Source organism: Sarcophilus harrisii, chromosome 2, assembly GCF_902635505.1.
Source record: "Sarcophilus harrisii chromosome 2, mSarHar1.11, whole genome shotgun sequence".
NCBI classification, from domain to species: Eukaryota; Metazoa; Chordata; class Mammalia; order Dasyuromorphia; family Dasyuridae; genus Sarcophilus; species Sarcophilus harrisii.
This window is the reverse complement of record NC_045427.1, coordinates 531,279,481-531,304,797: the sequence shown is the minus strand read 5'-3', so window position 1 is coordinate 531,304,797 and position 25,317 is coordinate 531,279,481. Positions and strand designations below refer to the sequence as shown.

The 25,317-nt window shown below is 31.5% G+C and overlaps 1 protein-coding gene across 7 annotated transcripts in view; it reads left to right on the top strand.

Moving 5' to 3' along the window:
• ASB7 (ankyrin repeat and SOCS box containing 7) overlaps positions 1–25,317 on the top strand; it is a 39,538-nt gene that overhangs the window by 2,286 nt on the left and 11,935 nt on the right. For 4 of the 7 annotated variants that reach the window (XR_004232412.1, XM_031955488.1, XM_023497478.2 and 1 more), the window contains 3 exons: positions 5,826–5,948; positions 9,070–9,331; positions 20,220–20,825. Coding sequence is in view for 6 of the 7 variants with exons in the window: in XM_031955488.1 (XP_031811348.1) it covers positions 9,121–9,331; positions 20,220–20,825 (817 nt within the window). In the remaining variant the exon portion in view is untranslated. Of the gene's footprint in view, positions 1–5,825; positions 5,949–9,023; positions 9,332–20,219; positions 20,834–25,317 lie in introns of those variants that run through there. The other 3 variants (XM_023497485.2, XM_031955490.1, XM_003755585.4) reach the window with 3 other exon arrangements.

The window sequence follows — 25,317 nt, the reverse complement described above, 5'->3', positions numbered from 1 at the left end:
TACTGTACTGAACAATTTAACATTTACTATTTACTAGTGAAAGTAGATAGTAATGGTGAAATTTTAATGCAGTGTCTTTCACCCACTCACAGGCTTTTGCATGTATTGGGAGGGGGAGGGGCACAAACATATATAGAATCAAAGACAATTGCTACATTTCATCAAACCAAGCAGTTAGGAAATAAGTTTCTCCATTTAAATATAAATATAAATAGTGTATATATATATATATATATATATATATATATATGTATGTATGTATCAGGAGTTTTCTCTCTAAACACTTCAGTTTTGGGTATGAAAGTAAAATGTTTTTGGTTATGCAAGCTTTCTTTCTCACTTAAACCTGTTTCAAGATTAAATTTAATAGAACATTCCTTTCTGAAGGTTCTTTTTATATTTCTTTGCTAAAGTACTATTAAAGTCTCATTAGGGTAGGCAAACAATCATGGTTTTTGGAAGGGATGATATGAGTAAAGCTCTGGAGGGAGCTATCAAGGTGAAAGAACATGCATGGGGTTCTTCTAGTGTTGTGTGTATATCTTATTCAGAGATAGGCCTAGTTAAATTTGGAAAGGTTTATCACCAGAAGGTTGAGTACCAAGTATATTTGCTCACAGCAACACATGAAGACCATATATTAAAATGTGGAAAGATTGTGATCCACATTGTTAAGAATATCTATACCAGTGAAATCAGGGTCATTTAACATAGTGAAGATATATATAGTTTTTAAATGACGGTTCTAAAATTGTCTCTAACTAAAGTGAAACTATAAGGTAAAGGAAGTTTGCTTTCTTAACCTACAACTTAACAAATCCATCATCTTTTTTTATTGTTTATATTATATCTGTTCAATTTTATTTCATTGATTAAAAAATATTGCGGTTCATCTCTAATGAATTGATTATCTAATAAAGGTTCTAAACATCTTTTGTTTCAATAATTGAAAAAGTTGTGTAAGATACTATTTTAGCCAATTCACTGACATGTCTTTTATTGTTCAGATCTTAACCCTGTTAGGATTTTTTAATTCATTAATTCTATTGAAAGCTACATTTAAAATTTTTTTGAAAAATACATTTTTTGAACGAATTATCTAATTCCCTTGGTAATCATAATGAGATGGTTATAATTTTGTAGTAAGTATTTGGCATCCTCATTAATGAATGATATATTACAATGCATTTTTGCAATGTTATACAAATTTTTTTTACTACACCTGAAAAACATAATAATGTTTATGATTGTCATCTTTTAATTTTTATTTTATTTAAATCTTGTGTGATTATGGAAGTTTATAAACATAGAAAATTCCAAAGCCAAATATGGCTTATGTAAGCAAAACTAAGTCTTGTAACTCTTTAATTCTAAATTAAAATTGTCCCCAGAATGGAGCGATCATGGCATTTTCCCCCTTAAGAGATCTTCAAACATTGACATGTAAGACTGCCAAAATAAGCTTTATCCTAGTTATTTCTATTTTAGACAGATATGTTCAGTTGTGATCCATATCAGTCTATTTGTGATATGAATAATATCGATTGAATTTATTCTAAATTGAAGTTAGTAATTGTTGTTGTTGTTTGTCCTTAATTTCTGTTTTTTTAAGTCAGGAAAATTAGAATTTGGATTTTTCAAAATTTCTGGGTAAATGATAATGTGTTAATTATTCCTATTTGGCAAAGAAGCATAAAAACTTGGGGGTTGTGAAATGATAGATATTTGAATAGATAAATTTATCTCCTTAGAATGAAAATTGGGAGGTAATTGTTGTTGTTTTTTTTTTTTTTTTTTATTGTATCTGTGATTTCATACATTTTAGAAAGTGCCTAGTGAGGAACTCATTCTACCGCTGCAGATCAGCACTTGCTCTGTAACATTTAATGATAGAGAATTATCTGGGACATTGAGAGGTTAAGTGATTTGCCCAGGCTCCTACCATTAGAATATGACCAAGGCCATATTTGAACTTAGATGTTCCTGACTGCAAGGCCAGCTCTCTAATCATTGTAGCATGCTGTCTTCCTCATATTAAAATGTTAATGTTTAATTTTGCATGCAATTTATTGGTTATATAAAAGTAACAAGTCATTTTACATCTCAACAAATAATTTCCATACTAGATTTGAATATTAAATATTTAGACATACTATTCTTTATATCTGAGATGTTTGCTCAGAAAGTCATTGGAGTTACTGATTTTGTTTCTCTACTCTCTCCCTGTATCTCTTTACTTGGGAAAGAAATGCTTGTTTCTTTTTTTGTGGAGCAAGCTGTTATCTTGTTTCTAGTTTGTGTGAAATCAGCACAATTCTCATTTGCATCATCTAATCAAAAATGTGTGGATTTTTTTTTTTTAGTAAAAATTATATGCAAAACATTATTAAGGACTAATTACTTTTGTAAGATCAAATTTTGTAAAAGAATATAATTATGTGAAGATTATTTTCTGTAAATTCTTGTATTTTGTTTGGGTGGTACTTTTGTGCTTCTTATTTTAAGAATATGCATATTTTGTGAACATTAGAAATGAGGCATTTTTATTATAACCAAATGTTTACTTGCTATCTATATGGAAATGGGTATGTATTTCTCAAACTTTTTAATTCACAAGGTTTATAATGTAATCGTCAATATGAAAAATGAGGTTTTCTTTTGACTCAATGTCAGCTGAAACAAATGAATCTTTAGAATGAGTTTAAAACATTTAAACATTCTTTTGAAATAAGGTAAACAATTATTTCCAATTTAAGATAGCCTGGAAAAAAACTTATTTTAGTTGTATAATACCAGTAATTTGCACAGTTTGAAATTTAATTCATATTTGGTATTTAGACGCACAGCCTCTCCGAGTTGGAAGGAACCCTAAAGGTTGTTTAGCCCAAACTCTTCATTTTATGGATGAATTAATTTAAGCATACAGAGATAAATATCAAAGCTAGCATTCAAACCCGTTGTCTGCTAGCTCTGAGTCCTTAACTTTTCATCATACTTCCTCCTATAGTACCTAAACATCTAGTGTTCTTTTTTTTCCTTTCTTACTACTGGAAGTACAAGTGTTCTTTCTGGACTTTGAAATATAAAATGGTATGTGGGGTTATTAAACTTAAGCTATGAGTTTCAAAGTTCTGTGACACTAAATGACAGTAAAGACAAATTGTCATTACTTAGAAATTTCCCTTAAAATGAGTTTCATCAAATATATTTATCAAAGCTAAATGAAACATAGTTTGTTATTTAGAAAAATCATCACTTTTGGCTTTATGATGACAAGTAACTTATATGGAGTGTGTGCTATTAGATCTTAAGCTTGGATTTCATGGAAGAAAGCAAACCTATTCCTTGATCTTATTTTTAGAATTGATTTGTTATTTTAATAGTGCCTCAACATGTTCATTCTCTCTCCCCTACTCCTTACTTTATTTGCATAGGTAGATAATTAAATGAAGAAGATCCTTGATAAAATAATGAAAAATAATTTACTATCAGACTTACAGTTCTGGTAATTAAAATTTATCTAGTTATATGTCACTGTCCTTTACAATTGACTATGGTTTAAGTGGTAGTGATCACCACTTTTATGTAAAGATAAATTGAAAAGACTGATTTACTGTGCATAGGCAGTGAATGTTGTATTTTTATCATTGAGGATGCAGCCAATATATATAGGTCTTGTCACAGTCAGAAAAAGGGTATTAAAAGGGGATTAGTAATATTGGAAATAACCAGTATTTTATTTGTTTCAGTTTCCCTAATTTTTATTAAAATATAACCTAAAGAAAATGATTGTAACTATCCAATATCTTCCACAGTACTTGGAAAATGTTAAATGCTTAGTAAATTGGTTAATTGAGCTATCTATACTGTCTGTATTCAGGGCAAAAGGCCCCTAAAATCCCAACTATTTCACTGGTCAGTGTTATTTATGCCTTTTTTTTCCCCCAAGATATGGAGGAAATAACTTAATAGAACTTCAGTATTAACAATGGCTGTGTCTTTGTGTACAAATAAAATATATTTCACACACACAACCCTTCCCAAATCTTCCTTGTTTTCTCCTTTTGAAGAAACCAAGTCAGGAGAAATAAGAATTGGAATTATACTTGAACATTTCTGCTCCTAGTAGGTACCAGAAGTAGCCAAAGGCATTATGAAAAAAAAGATGTTCATTGTCATTTTCTTTGAAAAAGTAGACACAGTTTAACATAAAGATTGTTAAAACCTACAGATTCAAGTATTGTACAAAAATCACTAAAAGTGTTTACCAAGCACGTTTTTGCATCTGACATTTCATTAAGTATACTGACGTTACATCAGTACATTTGTAAGAGGCATTATGGTGAAATAGATTGAAGAATGCTGGACTTAGAGTCAAGAAGACCTGGGTTATCTTATTTTCTTCATAGCTTTGTGACCATGGGCAAGTCACTTAACCTTACTCATACTTGGTATCCTTGTCCATTAAATGGAGATTAATAATATAACTTGCCTCGTCTGTTATTATGAGGACCAGTCAAAATATTTTATGTAAAAGCATTTTATCAACCTTAAATCCTAATGTAAATTCTGGCTATTATTATTATAATAATTTTCATTATTATTAATCTAAAAATATTTTTATATACTTTTTAAATAATCCCTGCTTTGGGATGCTTTATATAAAGGAGACATGTTAAAATACTTATATGGAAAGAAGGAGCAGTTTTAAAATTAGAAGGGACCTTATGGCTTAACTAATGGACACTTGTGCAAGAGTTTCCTCTGTCTTATAATTAAAATTCAAGATTTCCAGATAGAGCTCAAAGCTTAGAGAAATAGCCTTTTTCCCTTACCATCAGAAAGCTGTTTTTCTAGCCCAACTTTGCCCATTAATTTCATTGATAGAGTGGCTATTTTTTGGGTCTTTTCCTCTGAATTTCCTTCCACCTCTGTGACCCTCTGACCTGAATAGATATTGACAACTATACTAAGCAGTGTAAAGATAACTACATACATGCATATATATATATATTTAAAGATGACTGTTAATAGGCTCTGATGTGATATAGATAAAATTTGCAAAAATTTTAAATCTTTAGACAAAGATAATTTCTTTGTTATAATTTTGTATAATAAAAGTTAATATATTTTATCTTTTATTTTGCTAAATAGCTATGGTTTAACCTATATAGAAAAAAATTCTTATTTCACTCTTCATGGAAAGTAATTATGAAATAGTTTAAGGTAGAAGCTTAACACAGTTGCTTTCTTTGCTGCACATGCTTTAGTATACAATTTAGTATTCAAAGTTGTGAAAAATGCCAATGAAGATCTTAGAAATTTCAAGAACCAAAGTTGAGTTAAAATTTCTTTTGAAAAACCAGCAACAGTCTCAGCAGTGCTTTTATTTTTACGTAGTCATCTACTTATTGAATGTGTACATATTCACTTTAGTTTTATTTGGAATGAGCAAATGACCAACTGGAAGTTAAAAAGTAGCTCTTATGAAGAAAAAAAAAAGCAATATATTCTGAACATAGAGCAAAAAGAGTATTTCTACTTATATCCATTTTCCAGAAATATCTCACTTTATTTATTTATTCATTGAAACTGCCTTTCAGGGAAAATGCCCTGGAAAAAATATCACATTTAACAACTTGGAGATTCTAGTCTATAATGAGAAGATTTTCAATAAAAATTGGCCTTAATTCTTTTTTCTCTAGGTAGACAGGAAAATTGTGATGAAATTTGATTTTAGTAAAAAGTATAATTTGCATGTTAGGTGCTTTTGTATAGTTTTTTGAAGAGATTTTCATATAACAATTATTTTTGGTTTCTTTAAGGTAAATGAAACTTGTTTGCTATGTGTTGTGGACAAATAGATTTAGCAGAATTCTTCACATTGTGCCTTATAAGCACAATGATCACTGGCACTCATAGCAAGAGAAGTGAAATTCTTCAATAAGGTAATCTTTTGATTATTGGTTCAATTTTGTCTTTGCTGAGCTACATTTGTGGAAAAATATTTTTACAAAATTATTGATATTATTTGGTTTCATGTTACCTCTGTGGCCAAACATATACCTCTCCAGAAAACCATTTGTTTTAACAATAAATAAAAATAGAAAGAAAAATAACACTTCAGCAAAACTGTGACCGACACATTGTTTAAGTAATGTATACGTAGTCAGTCCTCAACTTTTACAGGAATAACATTTCCTAGAAAACAGCATGAAAGTAAAGAGCAGAAAGTGTTGTTACATTGAACTTATGTGAAATAGGGCATTAGCTTTCTGCAACTGCCAATCTAATCTTTTACTAGATATTTTTGAAAATATATTTTTCTGCCTACATTTCCTTATAACAAAACATTAATTCTGATATGCACTTCTCCTAACACTATAACCATGAAATAAACTTTTAAAATGCAGTACATAAAATAAAATTGGTAACACTCAAAATGTTTTATTCTTGCTAATAATTTCCTTGAATTCTGTGACCAAAATTTTGTGCTAACATCTCAATAAATTAAAAACATGGTTTCAGACAATATTTAGTTTTTTAACACATGAAATCACAATGACACAAATACTGCACAGCAAATAAAATTCTTAAAACAAAAACATTTTTCAACCTGAATTTTAACCTTCCACTGTGTCAGATGATAGTGTAAGAGTATTATACTGTATACTATACCATTCTAAACACCTCTCTATCTTGGCTGCCTTCTGAAAACCAAGGGAGAGATAGTTGGATTTTGGTTGCTGTTGTTAAAGCTGCCAAGATAGGTTAAGTCTCAACATTATCCCTGACACTTACTTCATGCCTGGTGACATGAAGTCATGTGATCATGAAGGATATGCCTGCTTGAAATAATATATCCTAGCCAGATACTATTTGCTACACAAACTTGCACACATTATGCCTCTCATTTATTTTTTTTTTCTATTGCCCATTGTCACAGACATGCACTTGCCAATGTGAAAGTAAAAATGAAGCTATTAATAAAACCACGCAATGCTTAAAGTCACAAAAGTTAAATGCATGAATGTTGAAGATTATCTCTATAAGTGCATAGACAATATAGTCTTCCATCTATACAAAGAAGAAAGGAAGATAGTTTCTCATCTCTTCTTTGAATCCAAGCTTGACTTTAGCTAAATTTTTTATTTACTTTCACTATAGCTAATTTATACTAAATATAACTTTCCATACCCCAGGTAAACATTTTGGTATTTTTTAATTTCTTTTCTTGTATGAAGAACCTTAGTTATAAATCATACAGGGTTTAAGAAAATAGTAGAGCTTGTATTTGTTAAGGTTGTTATCTTACTAGTCAATATTTCCATTAAATCCAGCTGATGTGCTTTAATTTTTCTTTTATTATTCTGTATTATTTCCAAAATGATATGCCATGTCTTTCTAAGTCAATTTTTATACTTTTAATTATTGAATTTATATAGGTTATGGGTCAGTGGAAAAGCAGGCATCTTAAAAGTGAACAGAGATCAGAAAGTTACTAATTTCTATGTCATTAGAAGACTAGTTAATCTGAACTACATCCTTTATTTTCCAATATTGTGATTATAGTCAGTGATGTTTTTTTTAAATACATAAACCAACATAAGTTTAATTTAAATATTTGAAATGTGATCTTTCCACTGAGAATAAAGAAAAAGTTTCTTGAGCAAATTAGCGATAATTATAGGTATCATTAATTTGTGTATTTGTTAACAAAGGATAAAATGAATTTCTTTTTAAAATAAGTTCAGCACATTCATTAATTCATTTTTACTTTTCTCTCACATTGGTTTGTATTAGCGATTTTTAAATTATTTTTATATAGTTACTTAGCTACTTTCTGTTTGATTCTAATGTGTTCTATTGACTGTTTCAAACTGTATGCCTATGATTATCCTTTTGCTAGACTTTCTCAAGTTTTTTTCTTACACACGTTGATGTATTTGTAGTCTTAAAATCATTTTAAAAGATGAATTTGTAAAAAAAAAAAAAAAATGTAAGAAGAGGTTACCGACAACTAGAGTGGGATAATAAATCATGTATTGGATTGACATGAAATGTTCATGTCATGTTTACATTGAGATGTAAAAAAGAATAAACAGAAAAGAAAAATACATACCAAAAACTTGTGAAGTATATGTGCTCCGATTTTCTTGAAGGAAATAAATTATTTCTGAAATAATACTCATTAGATATAAATATCTTTAACCCATTTTTATAATATACTTTACTCCTTTCACATTTGTTTTCTAATTATACTGTTTCAAATTCATTTGGGAAACAGTGGTTTATTCATTAAAACAGGATAGCAAACTTTTGCATGGACATAATAATAACTGGGTTTTGGTTAAGAATGATATACAGATAAAAATACAGTTTTGGCCTATGAACAGACTGTTTGGTTTTCTAATGTTATTCCAGTTCTCATAAAAGTTGTCACTGATCTTTTTCTTTTCCAATAAGGGTTTATTAAATGCTTTATCAATGATTTCATTTTCTAAAGAGATCATTCTTTTCTGTATACTATTCTAGGCTTTTTTCTGCTATAGATTTTAAGTTTTATCTTTCTAGTTAATGTTTTATTTTGTGTTATAAGAGTAGAATTTAGCAAATCATTGTTGGTATAGAATATTTGAATGGCATTTGTCCTGTGATTCATTAATGTTCCCTCATGCCAGATAGATCATTTTCTGTTGAAAACTATTTATTACCACCTGATACAAAGATTATCTTATCCTGTCTCTTTTCTGGGCATATTCTGCAATAAAATTCTTGAACATGATGGTCATTTTGTTTTGTGTTTCAGAAGGCCAGATTTCAGTAAGTCGAGATAGAACTTTGCATTTTAAAGAGTTCTAGGTTTCAAATCCAGTCCTTTTTAGCATTCATTGTGCAATCTTTGGGAAATTTCTTAAATTTTCTTTTTTAAATTTATATGCTCATTTATTGAATCATCTATATTGAGAAAGGATTTTGAGTTTTAACAATTTGCAATCTTTAATCTTATTTTATAAATGTAGCATCAAAAGAACCAAGTATTTTGAGTTGTGTGTTCTCCATTTGAAGGTGAATCCCTATGACCCAATGAATCTTTTGTAAAAAGTCGACTCAGCTAGGATGTTACACCACCACTGTCGAAGGAATCCTGAACTACAGGAAGAATTACAGATTCAGGCAGCAGTGGCTGCTGGGGATGTTCACACAGTACGAAAGATGTTAGAACAGGGCTATTCTCCAAATGGCAGAGATGCTAATGGGTGGACCCTACTTCATTTCTCTGCAGCAAGAGGAAAGGAAAGATGTGTACGAGTATTTCTTGAACATGGAGGTAAGTGACCTTTTCTTTCCCCAAAATTTTACTCTCAAAATAAGCTTGAAATTTATTGTAAGATAGTTTTAGCCTTTAGTCATTAGAAAATATTTTAATGTTCTACTTTAGTGGTGTTTTTTTTTTTTTTTCCAATTACTTTCTAATTCCACTAAGCCTTGTTTAGCACCAAAATTTTTAAAAGGTATTCACAGTGTTAATATGCTCTTTTGTTATTTCACTTGATAATACTGCCAATTCTCTTTGAGTTTTTCCTAAACTCCTTTTTTTCAGTTGCCTAGATTATTTTATTTCAGAAGCTGAAGTATAGCCCCATACTCCCATAGTTAGACATTTAGAAGATTTTTTCTTCACAAGTAATAGCTCAGATTTAGCCACTTAACTGAGCTTCCCCTACAATTTATATTCCCAAATATTAATATAAATTATTCTTTGAATTTAGTTCTATAATGATATTGGTGTAATTTCCCTATTTTCTTTTTCTAGAATTGTCGTTAGTTTGTAGGCATTGGAAGAATCTGATTCTAATTTAGTATACTTATAAGCCATTAGATATTTTGTATCCCAGCTTTTTTTTTTGTACAAAAAAAAAAAACTTGTTAGTTATATTAAATGTCCAATTTTTGACTCATCTATCTAAAATTAATTTCCATACAATAAAGTTTCTTCATACTTTTGTCATTTATCCAATGGTATCTATTGTACCCATCTACATATCTGAATTTTCTTTGTAAATTATAAATTAAAGCCATCTTGGTTATAACACATAAAGTAGATAGTGGGAAATAAGTTAAAAGAGAGCTAAAAAGAACCTTAGAGGTCTTCTAGTCTAGAAAAATTCAATATTTTGAACATTAATACGCCTTTCAGAAACAAATTTGTTAATTATCTATCTAAGCTAAATGTAAGAGGGAGAGGGAGAAATAAGGTCTAGAGTGTAACATAAGAGTTCCCTCAACTGTCTTGATTTAGTACAGGTCAAAACTAAGAACAAGAGAATATCCCTTCTGTGTCCCCTTGCTCTTAGGATTTATCTGTTCATTGACCTCCACAGTATTCTAAAGACATCATTTTTTTTAGTTGATTTAAAGACATTTCTACTCCTTATTTGTTCACCATAGTCAAGATAAAAGTTTCTTAATTTTAAGAAGATCCCTCCTTGAATTTGATTGTCCTTAGTTATGAACAAGAAGTAAAAGCTTCAGAGTAGAGTGTTACTTTCTTGGAATTTTGTATAAGTATTGAACAGGTTTTCTATTCAGACTAGGTCACTGTCAAAATATTATTTTCTTAATATTTAATAGTGTATAAAAACGCTTTGTTGCTATATGCTTCCATACTCATTTCACATACAAAGACCTTGGGAGGTTAAGTTCAAAGTTATGCAGTTACATAATAGGCATTTGAACCCAGGTCTTTTGATTGTAAATCCAGGTCTCTTTTTGCTGTGTGCAAAAATGTCAAACTTAAAGTGATTGTAAACCATGCCAATCTGTTTGTATAAACAACCTCTTAGTGGGCTTTAAGAAAGTATCTGAATTCAAAACCGCTAGGAGCTACATGTTAGTTATTTAAGAGTTTCTGGCTCTGCAAATTAATATTTGCCACCACTTCTCAGTTGATTGTTGGGCTAACAGTCTTTCTCCCAGAAATTTTTCTTCTTCAGTATTCCAGATGCATTTTAACAATAACCCACTTTTTTTTAAAAGAGTATATTTTATAATGGCGTAGCCATTTTTGATTTTGATATTTGCAGTTATTTTTAAAACTTTGAAAACCTTACTGTTTTTCTCCCCTGAGACAATTGGGGTTAAATGACTTGCCCAGGGGTCACAGAGCTAGGAAGTGTTAAGTGTCTAAGGTCGGATTTGAACTCGGGTCCTGACTTCAGGGCTGGTTCTCTATCCACTGAGCCACCTAGCTGCCCTAGACCTTATTGTTCATGTGACTGTGCTCATTAATGAAATAAAAGTTATTAAGTTATTAGTGTTAATTCTGGGAGTGGAGACCTTTAAAAAGAGCCTCAAAAGATATCATTTAATTCGGTCACCTGATTTTAGAGATGAAAAAACTGAAGCATAGAAAATATATGAAACTAGTTTATCTGAACTCCTTATTGTTTCATTCTTAAAATATCTCTGGATTTTGGTATGAAGGTTAAGGGTCAGGAATGATAGACTCATTGACTTAGTCTTTCAACAAAACAAGAATTTGTATATAGTCAGTACAATTTTTGCATGTGCATTTTTATTGTCTTTCTATTTCCTCTATCTCTCTTGCTTACAACTCACTTTTCTTTTACTAAAACCATAGTCTATTGGTTCCTATTCTGATTTTGTAACTGTTATTATTAATCTTTCTTCTCATTTTCTCTCCTTCTCCTCCTCCTCTTTTGCATACATGCATATGAAATTAATTTTATAGAATATAAACTTATGTGTCCTTTCTGTATTAGTCATGGTCTTTTCATACTAATTATTACTAATACTTGATTTAATAATTCCTTCATCATATTTTCCTATAACTTGTCCTCTTTGTAGTTCAGAGTTGTTTTGTTTCCTTTAGAATATGTTGGCAATGCTAAATTCTCTTATGTCTTAGAATCTAGCATCTTAAGGTCCTATATAAAAATTCCCTATACATTTTACCTTCTGAGACAATGCTCTTATGTCCTACTGTTTTATCTCTTCTGCTACCTACTAAATCAGATTATACTCAAGAAATACATATGCCTTAGACATATATTCTAGGTAGAAACTATGCTTCCCCAGTCTATTCTTTACTGTTAGTTGTTTTGTACTATAAATATGCCCTTTTCTTCCTGTTAACAGTCTTCTCCCAGAAAAAGTATTTTGTCAGTGCTGAAATTAGTGTTATTATGGTACTGTTTGATCACCATCACTGGAATCCAGAACTTCTTGGTAATAGCTTTCTAGATACATGGAAAAGTAGCTAGATCTGAGCCTGGAAAGAGATTGGACACAAACTCTTCTTCAGCACTGTTCTGGATCTAGAGCAAATTGATTTAAGAGCAATTAGAATAGACAAACAATTTCAGACACTAAGAGACCTTCTTTGTGTTCCCCTTACAAGAAAAGGACTCATCTCTTCTTTAAAGTGATTGTAAACCATGCCAATCTGTTTGTATAAACAACCTCTTGGTGGGCTTTAAGAAAGTATCTGAATTTAAAACCGCTAGGAACTACATATTAGTTATTTAAGAGTTTCTGGCTCTGCAAATTAATATTTGCCACCACTTCTCAGTTGATTGTTGGGCTAAAATGAATAAAAATGTAAGTAAAATAAATGAGCAAGATTTTAAGTATAAAGAAAAATACTATCTCAGCAAGATGCTTTCATTTTCCTAATATATAAATAAGATAGCTAATTAAGCTTCTCTAAAATGTAAAATTCATGTTGCCATATTGTAATGACCACGCTAGCACCCAGGACACCCCAGAATCAGCCGGAGTCAGAAGAAGCAAAAGTCCGTCTTTATTCTTGGTATTAGATGCAGGATTGAACAGAATGGAAGCAGAATCTCCTCAACCCGCCTTCCCCCTGTCTACTGCTGAGAGTGTGTCCCTGGCTAGCCTTCCTCCACCCCCTAGTCCCTCCTACAATCCTCTATACCACCAATCATTGAGCCAGTATGGATAGTGGAAAGGACCATTTTCCAAGCATATGCCCATAGAGTATTGTCCAATCAGTAGTTAGCCTCAAGCGCTCATCAGTCCTGACCTCAGTGCATTGAATTCAATAGTTTCAGCCCTCTACACCACATGTTAGCTGCTTCCCCATTTTTTTTTATTTATTTAGCTAAATTCATTTTAAGTAGTAGCATTGAGATTTGTAAATAAGATGAGATGAAAAGCACTGTTATATAATTTACACAATACTGAACTGAGATCAGCAGTTCTGGATTCTATTCTCATTTCAACAAAAATTAACCATCAGTTATTTATGAAGTACTGGGCTATATGATGATCAAATGGAAATGGCCTTCAAGGAATTATATTCATCTTAACTGTTAGGGAATATAATATTTACACAGGTAAAACACAAGGTCATTTGAGAAGGGCTAGAGTGTTAATAACCAGAAAGAGCAGGACAGGCTTCTTGTGAGAGGTATAATACCTTCAATGAGCCTTGAAGGATGGTTAGGATTATAGGAGACAGATGAAGTAAGAGTGTTACAGGTACATGAGACAGCATATACAAAGGCATGACAGGTGAGAGATGGAATGCCAAGTTCAGGAAATGGTAAACAGTCTAGTTTGGCAAGAACATAAAATTAATGAAGGGAAGTAATAGGAATAAGTTCGGGAAAGATAAGCTGGAACCAAACTGTTAAGGGTTTTAACTGTCAAGCAAAGGTGTATATATTTTATCCTTGAGACGGTAAAAAGCCATTGAAATATTTTGAGCCAGGGATGATGCAGTGAGACCTGGACTTTGGAAAGATTATTTTAATTTAGCTCTCAATTTGTGACCGTGAGAGAAGGAAGCAGAGGGGAGAGATACTATGTGGATAAAGTCAAGATTTTTGACAGCAAGTAATGTGATATGTAGTGAGTGAGAAAGAAGGAAGATTTGAGGATAATTTCCTTATAAATCTGAATGACTTAAAAAATTGATCCCTCACTCATTAAATATTTATTAAGTGTCTTCTATGTGCCAGGCATTGTGCTAAGAATGGTGGTAGCCTCAGTAACAGAAGTTTGGAAAAAGGATTAGGTAGTTTTGAACTTTTGGTTTGGTAAGTTTTTTTGTGAATGGTAGAGATAGGGTGGGTGCATGAAATTTCTTTTTACTTTTTGCTATTTTGCAAGACAATGGAGATACATATAATTGATGTTAAATTTATGATGCTTATGAAAAGCAGCTATAAAGAAGTTAGTGATAAGAGATTGGATATAGATTTTGGGAATAACCTGCACAAAGCTGATAACTGAACATATGGGAATTGATACGATCATCAAAAGAGAATAAAGAGGACAGGGGCCAAAACCACCTTCAGGGACAGCCACAATTAAGGGAGTGCGACCCTAATGATGACCCAGCAAAGTATACGGAGAAAGAACAGTCAGGAGGAAACTAGGTAGGATAGATAAAAGCCAAGAAAACAATAAATGTCAAAAAGGAGTATTATATCAACATCATCAAAAATTATGCAGAAGACAAAAAGTTGGGGAAAAAAGATCCTTAGATTTAACAAGTAACAAGCAGATAAAAGACTTTGGGCAAATCATTTAACCCTTTTTGGCCTCAATTTCCTTATCTTTAAATTTGAGGTATTAGAATAAATAACTGCTGTAGTTGTTTCTAGTGCTAAAGCTCTGTGGGTTTTATTCTAAAATGGTTGCTTAATACTCAAACACATTGAAACATAAGATTTTTAGCAAAATAATTCATATTAACCTTACTTAATATTGCTATCATTGAACGGCAACAAACACATAAAAAATTTAAATGTGGTAAAAATTGCATGGCTCTTTTGGATCATTGCTTTTTTGTGGTATAGTGGCTTGTATAATAGCTGAACTATGCCATATAGAGTTACTCAGGACAGACAGGTCGTAGCAGAGAACTCTGACAAAAAAGTGAATTATGAATAGACAAAAAACATCCCAAAGAAAAAGAAGAGCACAAAAGCAAAATGGCTCTTTGATGAAACTTTACAAATAATTGAGGAAAAATGGAAAGGGAAAGATATATTCAACTGAATGCACAATTCCAGAAAACAGCAAGGAGAGTTAAAGTTTTCTTAAAGTAACAATGCAAAGAAATGGAAGAAAAACATAGAATAAGAAAGAGAAAAGATTTCTTCAAGAAAATTAGAGATGTCAGGAGAATGCTTTGTGCAAAAATGTGCATGATTAAAAACAAAATGGTAGAGACAACAAGTAAAAGAGATTAAGAAAAAGTGGCAAGAATATATAGAAGAATTATACAAGATAAATCTTAACATCATCAATATCCTACATGATGTAGTTATTAATTTTGAGACAAACATACTGGAGAATTAAATCAAGAAACCTTGGGAAGCATTACTGTCAGTATGGAGGTGATAAAACTTCACTTTTACTATTTAAAATCCTTTAAGCAGCTGTTAAAGTGCTGCACTCAGTATGTCTGCAAATTGGAAAAACACAAAAGTAGCTACCAGATTAAAAAGATCAATTTATATCCCAGTTCTGAAGAAGAATATCAAAGAATATTCAAATTTCTGAACAATGCATTCTTCTCTCCTTTGCCAGCAAGGTTATGTTTAAAATTCTGCAAGCTAGGCTTCAATAATATATGGACCAAGAATTACCAGAAATGCATGCTGCTTTTCAAAGAGGCAGAGAAACTAGAGGCCAAATTGCCACCATTTACTGGATTATGGAAAAGGCAAGGGAGTTAAAAAAAAAAACCCAAAACATCTACCACTTCTTCATTTACTACACTAAAATCTTTGACTATGTAAATCACAACAAAAGTGGCTAGTCCTCAAGGACATGGGAGTGCTAGGTCATCTTGTCTTTGAGGAGCCTAAATGAAGGCCAAGAAGCAACAATTAGACCCAAAGATGGCATAACTGGTTGGTTTAAGATTAGGAAAGGAAAGCAAGATTGCATATTGTCATGTTGTTTATTTAACTTGTATATAGAGTGCCTTCTATGAAATAGAAGACTGAATGAATTAAAAGTTGGATTTAAGATTGTTAGGAGAAATATGAACTTCAAATATATAGATGATACCATTTCAAAGGCAAAAAATGAAGAATAATGTAGACGCCTCTTGAGGGTGAAGGACAAGAGTATAAAAGTTGATTCGAAGCTTAACATCAAAAAAAAAACAAAAAAAAACTAAGGCATGGCAACTGTTCATCATCCTGGCAAATAGAGGGAGAAAAAAATGGCAGCATTGTCAGATTTTTCTATTCTTGGACCTGGAGATCACTGCAGATGGTGATTGCAGCCATAAAATTAAAAGGTGCTTGCTCTTGAACAGAAAAGTGTAGCAACTGTGATGTCATACTATAAAGCAGAAACATCACTTTGTCAACAAAGGCCCAGATAATCAAAGCTCTGTTTTTTCCAATTGTAATGTATGCTGTGAGAGTTGGACTACATGGAAAGATGAGAACTGCAAAATCAATCGTTTTGTACTGTGGTTCTGGAAAAGATTTTTGAGAATTCCTTGGATATCAAGGAAATAAAAGCTCTCAATACTTAAGTTAATTCAGAATATTTTTTGGAAGAACAGATAATGAAACTGAAGCTTAAATACTTTGGCCACATAATGAGAAACCAGAGTTCACTGGAAAAGACCCTGATGTTGGGAAAAATTGAGGCACAAAGAGAAGGGGATGGCAGAGGAATGAGCTGGATAGTGTCATGGAAGCAAGGAGCATGAACTTGGACAGATTTCAGGAGATAGTGAAGTATAGAAAGACCTAGCATACTGTGATTCATGAGGTCATGAAGAGTTAGACAAGATTGAATGACCAAACAACAGCAATTTGCAGGAACCCATTAGATATTTTGAGAGATTAACATTTTGGGAGTGTAGCTTGGAGCTAATAGTGATTTTCAGAGGTAGAAATGTATATAATTTTTATGTTGTCTGTAGAATGGGGAAGGGATGAAAATTTAGTACAACTATTAAAGATGGGGGGGGGAATGTACTAAGCAAATCATATAATGGATTTTGGAAATATATCCTCATTTGGTTAATTCATCAGAGTTAGAGTTTTCCTGGGGAAACCTTTAAATTGTAGATAAAAGAAGTGAAGAACAAAAATAAAAACTCCTTCTAGCTCTCTGCACAGATATCCTCTTCCCCCCCCACACACACACCCATATGCACATACACTATAGGAATTCTAAGTCTGAGTACTATTGATACTAGCGGACATTAATCTTACTACTGACATTCAAGTTTTAAGAAGTTTGCTAATATCTTCACTTATAAATATCTATAAGTAAAGTACTCATATTTTTACCTTGAGTATATAAACATAGCTATATAATCTGTAGACCTCTGTGACCTATTATTTGGTTATAAATACTGTCACCACCGAGTTTCTTTACTAACCACTTAGACATAGCACTGTAACTTATTGATTAGTTTGAGTTACCATTACGTACTGTAATGTTGAGGAAAGGCAAAAATTCAAAGTATATCATTTAGTATGCATGACAAATTTTGGAGTAGTTATGAACAGGTTTAAAAAAAAAGGTTACATATCCTATGTAAAAACGTAGAGAAGGGCTTGTAATAGTCTGTTAGTTTCAGTCATGCTAGTTAAACACAACCACCAAATTGTATACCTTCTATTTTTTAAAAACCCCAGCATTTCTTAGGAAGCCATTCTTTTTTTTTATATTATGAGCTTGACATAATGGGACAAAGTCCTGGGATAGAAATAATGGAGATTATGGCATCAGTTGTAGCCTTGATAGTGAATCTAGCTTTGCTGTATGTTCTTGGCCTAGTCACAGTTTGTGTTTACTTTTTTTATCTATAAAATAAGGAAACTAGACCAGATGGTTGTTAATTCTTTGATTATTATTTGATTGACTATTGATTAATTCTTGATTCTTTGATATGTTTAAAATCTAGAATTTGACCTAAGTTAGTTCAGCAGCAAGCTGTTAGCAACTTTTAGGGGGAAAAAAAAAAAAAGACCCATGATGGGGAGGAAGGTAACAAACCACACAAGGAAAAAGTTTTAAGTTGTAGAATCTTTACTCTAATTTTATTAATAGGACAAATCTAGTAGAAGCAAGGGATACTAAAGGATACTTTACTATCAAACTAAAAGTCATCCATATTAACAAATGGAGAAGAGGGAAAGGTTCAACAATTTCATTAATAGGATTACATAGGGCCTGTCTGGATACAGGTTAGAAATAGACAGTTTCTTGACAGGATCCTTTCTTTTCAAAGGAATAGAAGGAGATATTTTTTGGAGTTTACAACTTGTGGCTTATCTGTTTTAGAGGAAAAATAGCATTTCTTCACTGCTATACTTATTTATATCAAACAAACAGATTTGACTGAGTATAAGTATTTCTTCTGGGTAAAATAAGCCAAAAAAAAAAAAAAATTGAACATTGGTAGCTCAGCTCATGATTATTTGCTCCAGGAGGTGGCAGTAGAATACTTTTTTAAAAATTTCTGGCTAACTTCATTTTTTAAAATCACATAGTTTCTCAGTTTTGTCACTTTCCTCTAAGGAAAACCATGATATTTTCACTATCACTCTGTATGAAAATAAAGCCATATGCTTTGGTTCTGGTCTTTGTATGTTTTACCTTCCCCTGATGACTTAGTCTGATGCTTCTTCATGGCATGGAAATAATCCTGGCTTCTCAAAAGTTATGCTACTGCAGTACAGGTCTTCAAAACTTAGAAAGGCTTTGAATACAAGCCTGATGACAAACTATATATTTGTTGTCAGAGGACTAGACTGGCTAAGTTCAGAGAGACTATTCACCAGAAAGTTGACCACCACATGATTAAGTTTTTTGGCTTCCACAGCTCATGAACAATTTACTTGTGCATCCTGTGCCAGTGAAGGGAATACTCACACCAATGAACTCAATGTATGTTTTTATAAATCTGTCTTGAAATCTTTGTGTTTTTATAGTTTTCATTAACAGCTATGTATTTGATTGAAATTTTTGCTTTTCCCAAATAGTATCAATATCTTATTTATCATTACTTGCTTTATTCATTTACTGAATCCATTATTCATATTATTTTTTATTTTAACCATTTATTGAGCCATACATAATTATGTAATTCCACAATTTTGAAGGTTGATGCTTTTTGGAAAGGTTTCATGCTTTTTTCAACCCTTGTGTATCCATGAAACAAGGTAAACTAAAAATTCTTTTACATGAATAAAATGACTTTTAATAAGTCATTTGAACTGAGAAATTTAACTTTTTGCATTTAAATGCTAGCCTGATAAGAAGTATGAGCTCAGCAAAGTGAGTTATTTAGTCTTAGAAACTTTTGCCCTCGCTTGGCCAACTGGTTGGGAAGTTTTGGTGAAATCAGAGCCACAAACAGCTGCTGATCCAGTCTTTTGGCCTAAGGAAAATTTCTAGAGCAGGTGAGGAAAGTGTTAATCTATAGCAGTAAGTGAAGAGTGCACAAGATTATAAATCATCATAGTTTTATTAAGTTAGTCAACTTAGGAAGAGTTTTGTAAGATTTTCAAAAATGAGAATACTTACACTACTGAGGTTTCTTCTAATTTTTCACACAATGTGCTGCTTACATTCTTGTAAATTCCAAAGTTCTTGTAAAAATAATAATTCAAAACAGACTTTTCATCTTATGAAAACATGCTTTATCAAGATCACTTAAAGAACATATATCTTACATGCTTTGGAAATCCTACAGACCACAGAGAAACTTTTACCTAATACACCCTAAAATAACACAATCTGCCAGACCACAGCACATCCGCAATTTAGAATAGCAGATGTTGCTACACATGCTTCTTTTTAAGACTAAGAAGCAACACAAGAGAAAATAAAAGTTTAAAAGTGGTGGGGAAAAACATGATAGAAATAAAGGTTTTTCAATAGCCAGAAAAGAGATGTAAGCAATTGGTTTCAAATAACCAGAAGAAAAGGATGTGGCTGTCAGGGAGCTATATGTTTTGTGGATGCCTTTTTAAACACTTCTGTGATCTGCCATCCTCATTCCATTAAGTTAGGCTTGCTAACTTTCCATTAAAATCGATTTTAATGTCTTTAATGAAAAGATTATTATATATTTATTTAAAAAGTTTGGTTTAAATTTTTGTTCTAAAATGTATGTTAGGGTAATTTCTTCTCCCAATGTTTTCTAACATTTTTTGTTTTGATTTTGACTTTAGCTGATCCCACAGTTAAGGACTTAATTGGAGGCTTCACTGCTCTTCATTATGCAGCTATGCATGGTCGAGCCCGGATTGCACGCTTGATGTTAGAATCTGAATACAGAAGTGACATTATCAATGCAAAAAGCAATGATGGTTGGACTCCCCTTCATGTAGCTGCTCACTATGGTAGGGACTCATTTGTCAGACTCCTGCTAGAGTTCAAGGCTGAGGTCGATCCACTGAGTGATAAAGGTACAACACCGCTTCAGCTAGCCATTATCCGGGAGAGGTCAAGCTGTGTGAAAATCCTTCTGGATCACAATGCCAATATCGACATTCAGAATGGGTTCCTGTTACGATATGCTGTGATCAAAAGCAATCACTCATATTGCCGAATGTTCCTTCAGAGAGGGGCAGACACAAACTTGGGTCGTTTAGAAGATGGACAAACACCATTACACTTGTCTGCCCTTAGGGATGATGTGCTTTGTGCCCGAATGTTATATAATTATGGAGCGGACACTAATACAAGGAACTATGAAGGACAGACCCCATTGGCTGTTTCAATAAGTATTTCTGGAAATAGTCGACCCTGTTTGGATTTCTTACAAGAAGTAACAAGTATGTAATATATTTTATTATAATTGTCATTGATATTGTTGCAGTGGTTGTTTTTACTTTTGCATGTTTCTTTTGAAGAATTTGAAGCATTTATAAACGTCATGTAGTATCAGGCATCAGTTATTTACAACAGCTCTGACTGGTAAGTAATGCTTTATTCATTCAAAATAAAAAGGAAGTTACCCTTACATCACATCAAACATCCTATGACAAATTAAAAAGGAACAGATGCTACTTCTGGTATTGGAAATAGCTATAGTTAAACAATATAAAAGAGAAGAGAAGGATGAAGGAGAATCAAGAAAATTATAAAAGGTTCATATTAGAACGATAGAAAACAATCTTTATTGACCATAAGGTTTCAAGCTCCACAGATTTGAGATTGAGATTAGGTTAAACACAAGTTTTATTGTCTTTTTTCTAGATATAGAGTAATATTGCCATTTGTGATGTGTAATTAGGATAGCTTTTAAGCTTGTTTGTAGTGTTATGTGTATTGTGAATTTATATTTAAAAGAACTTATATTTAAAAGGATATAAGTTCATATTTAGTTACTTTATGAATATGTGCATACTAGCAATTACCGATTGAAAAAAATTTGTTTTTGTTATTTTGTCACTGAAATGTACTATTCACACTATTCTTTTTGTTTGTTTGTTTTTTAGTTTCTTGAAGAATATTATGCTTGCTTTTTATGGAGATGGAAAAAATAAAGTCAGGCTTAAATGATAGCAAATCAATTCTTTGGTTTATTGAAACATTTGATTAGTGCAGTGAAAAAAATCATATGAAGTTGAATCTTTGAATCAACAGTATTATGGATCACATTTTAACCCTATGCACTGTCAAACTAAATACACTTTATTTCTTGCTGTTGCTCTTTCCTTTATCTTATTTAGTATTTTTAATGTATAAATATTTTCAGTTTTCATAGTTTCTTCAATTTCATGGTTGCTTCTTTTTCAGCAAAAATTAGATGTTTTCTTCATAAGTAAATTCACTTGTACTCCTTAATCATTTAGAGCTATCTTTGTCAGAAAAGATAACATATCTGACTTAGAAATAAGACATAAAATCAAATTCAGAATTTTAATCTTGCTTCTACTACTGATTTCAGGCAAGTGGTATCTCTTGGCTTTCTTCTTTTTCTATTAAAAAAAGACCCATGCTTTGCCAATCACCTTTGAATGTTTTATGATACTAGTAAAGAATTAATACTTATGATGCTTAGTTATGTGCTTACTTTTCTATAGGAAGATTCATGTGATTTATAAATGTTTTATGTATTATATCATAGTCTTGTTTTTCCTAATAGGAATGTTGACTTTGGTGTTTGTCCATCCATTTTGTCTCATCTAGCCCCTTTATTACTAATTGAGCTTTCAGCTCACATTCATACAGCATTTTAAAATTTACAAATAATCTTCCTCACAGCAGTTTTGTGAATTAAATAGTATATTATCCCCATTTTCCAGAGGAAGACACTCAAGCATAGAAAAGTTGTGATTTGTCCTAAGTCATACAGCTATTAAGTAGCAAAACCAGTATTTAATGCCTGTCATACTCTACTCCCATTATGCCTAGGTAGCTTAGATGTGTTATCATTTTTGCCTTGAGTTTTAATAGTAAACTTTAATGTCATTAATGTCATTAATGACTTTAATGTCAATGTGACTCCTCCCTTACCCCTTTTCCATAACTATTAAATGTTGTGTTTGGTCATTATTATATAATGTAATATTATATTATATTATATATTATATTATATTATTATAATTATTATATTATTTTATTATTATTATATTATTACATTATTATATTATATTATTATATTATTATTATATTATTATATTATAATTATTATATTATTATAATTATTATAATTTATATTATATTATATTATATAATGTAATATTATCTTTATCTACTTAAAATGTTAGAGTTTCAGATGTTTCAATCTCCCTTGTTAAAGTTATTGTCATTACATATCAAAAACATTAAATAAAATTAGTCTAGCTATATATAGGAAAGGATTTCATGACATGCTTCATTGACCCTATTTGGATAAAATAATTTTAAGTTCAACTAGAATTTGAGGAGGATTGCAATACTATGCTTGCAGTGATATTGCTTCTTCTTTGTCACTCTCTAATCCTGACCATTTCATCTCTTAGTGTTATGATTTTTTAAAAAAAGATATTGAATGAAATTTCAAACCCTGTATCTCTCAGCAATTTTTCCTAGCAGTCTTAATTTATAACACTGATAAGGACTTTGGTATCATCACAGATAAAACTAAACCTGAATGTGAGGCTTAGAATTATGTCATACTGTATCTCCTGGAGAGTTTTTATTTTATTCTTTTTTTTGGACTGTTTTTTTAAATATTTGATTTTTTCCCTTCATATGTCACATTTTCTTCGGACTCAATTGAATTAATCTTTGCAAACCAAATCCAGGAAGACACACTGCCATTTATTAATATTTTTCAATCATGAGAGATAGGAAAGTGAATTGATTCTGACCATGTTTATCCAGAAACTTTGGCGGGGGTGTGTGTGTGTGTGTGTGTGTGATGGACCCATTTAGCAATCTGTAGTTAATCATTATTTGTCAGAATGTTGTTGTGTTTGAAATTAATAATTGGAAAAAATTTCAAATTTCAATTAGAGATTAATTAAAATATTCTTTTTGCCCCCTATGTTCATGGGTCCTGTAAGATCTATCCATGGGCCCCTTGAGAGTCTTTGGACCTTCTTAAGGATTCCTGATCTCAAAGATAAATTTTGGTTAGAAGAAGTGAAAACTTATTTAAACATTTTTTTTTTTTGAATTTTCAGCAAATAGGTTTGTTCTATTATGACTAGCATCAGTTAAACTAATGCTCTAGAAGAATATGTCAAAGAGGAAATCATATTTATTCATCAAACTGATGAATAAGGTTTTGGGGTGGAATCTGTAATCCCAAGACATAGTACTTTACAAATAGTAGATTTCAGTAAATGTCTATTTAGTGAATAACTGAATGAGGAAAATAGGCATCTCAATATAATTTTCAAAAGTGATTTCTGACTCCTTGTATAAGTTCAAAAATAAAATTCCATTTACCTTAAGCTTCAGTACTCTTCAGATAGTTTATTGCTAAAAATAAATGGAATATCTCTGTCTGATCTGGGTATTAGTTTAGACATATTCTTCACTCGATAGCTATATGAAAAACTAGCTGTTCTTCACTAGACTTCTCACTTATAGTGTAGAAAATCAAAGTGAAGGGAAGTGCTCACTCCCAAGAAGTTCAAGCAGTAGTAAGAACTAGGAACTGGAAGAGAACTGCAACTTGTAACACTTTTGATATTTAGCTAGATTCTATGAGCTTAGACACTCCCCCCCACCCCCGACATATTAGGAAAGCAAAATTGTCTCAGTGACTATTATGTAAAAACATAAAATTTATTAGATAGTCAGATCTTCAAATATAACAAGGTATGAATTTTGATTGGAAATATCATTTGATCCTAAGGAGGAAAGAAAAACACAGTTGCCCTAAGATTGTTAAAAAAAACCTTTGGACTTATTAAAATTCATTTTTTAAATCAAGTTTTTATTCATATCTTTTGGTTTTTTTAGTCATCAAGTTTTCCCCAGCAGCCTTTCCCCTTGCAGAGAGCCATCCTATATAATAAATATTTTTAAAGATAAGACATAGAAGGGAAAAAATTGGCAAAATTGATCAATATGTCAAAAAAGGTCTGAAAGTATGTGCAGCATACCACTCTTAGATCTCCTACCTTGGCAAAAGAGTAAGTTATAGTTATTTTTCCATAACTCTTCTTTGGAGTTATGCTTGCTTTTTGTTATTTTGGAAATGTTCACTTTTGACTTTTTTGTGGTTCTCTTTATATTGTTGTCATTGTGAGTATTGTTTTCTTGGCTCTGCTTACTTTATCAGTTCATCAAGATCTTTCCATGCTTTTCTATATTCATCATATTTGTCATTTTTGATGGTATAATAATATTCCATCACCTTCATGAATCATAATTTATTTAGCTTTTCTAAAGTTAGTGACCTTGCTTATCTCAGAAAGTGCCACCATAAAGATTTTGTTGTATGTGGGAACTTTCTTCTTACCTGGGACTTAGTTTTCAATAAATTGGTTTCAATTTCCTCAACTGTAAAATAAGAGTCTTGGACAAAGATTTCTTCTTGCTTTACAATTTTATGACTATGCCTTTAATGATTTAATGTCTATTAATCTCTTCTTGAAGAAGCATTGTGGTATAATGGGATAGAGAGCCAGCCTACATGATACATAGCTGGCTTTTTAATCTGGGGAAAATCTTTTAACATCTTACTCTTAACTAGAAGCAGTTTTCTAAGATTTTAAGCTGCAGAAGAAATGCTGATCTCTGCATTGGTAGAGGAAATTTCCTTACCTGATAGTTTCTATTACAGTGAAGTCACAGGTCTATTTTCTGTCCCTATGAATCTCT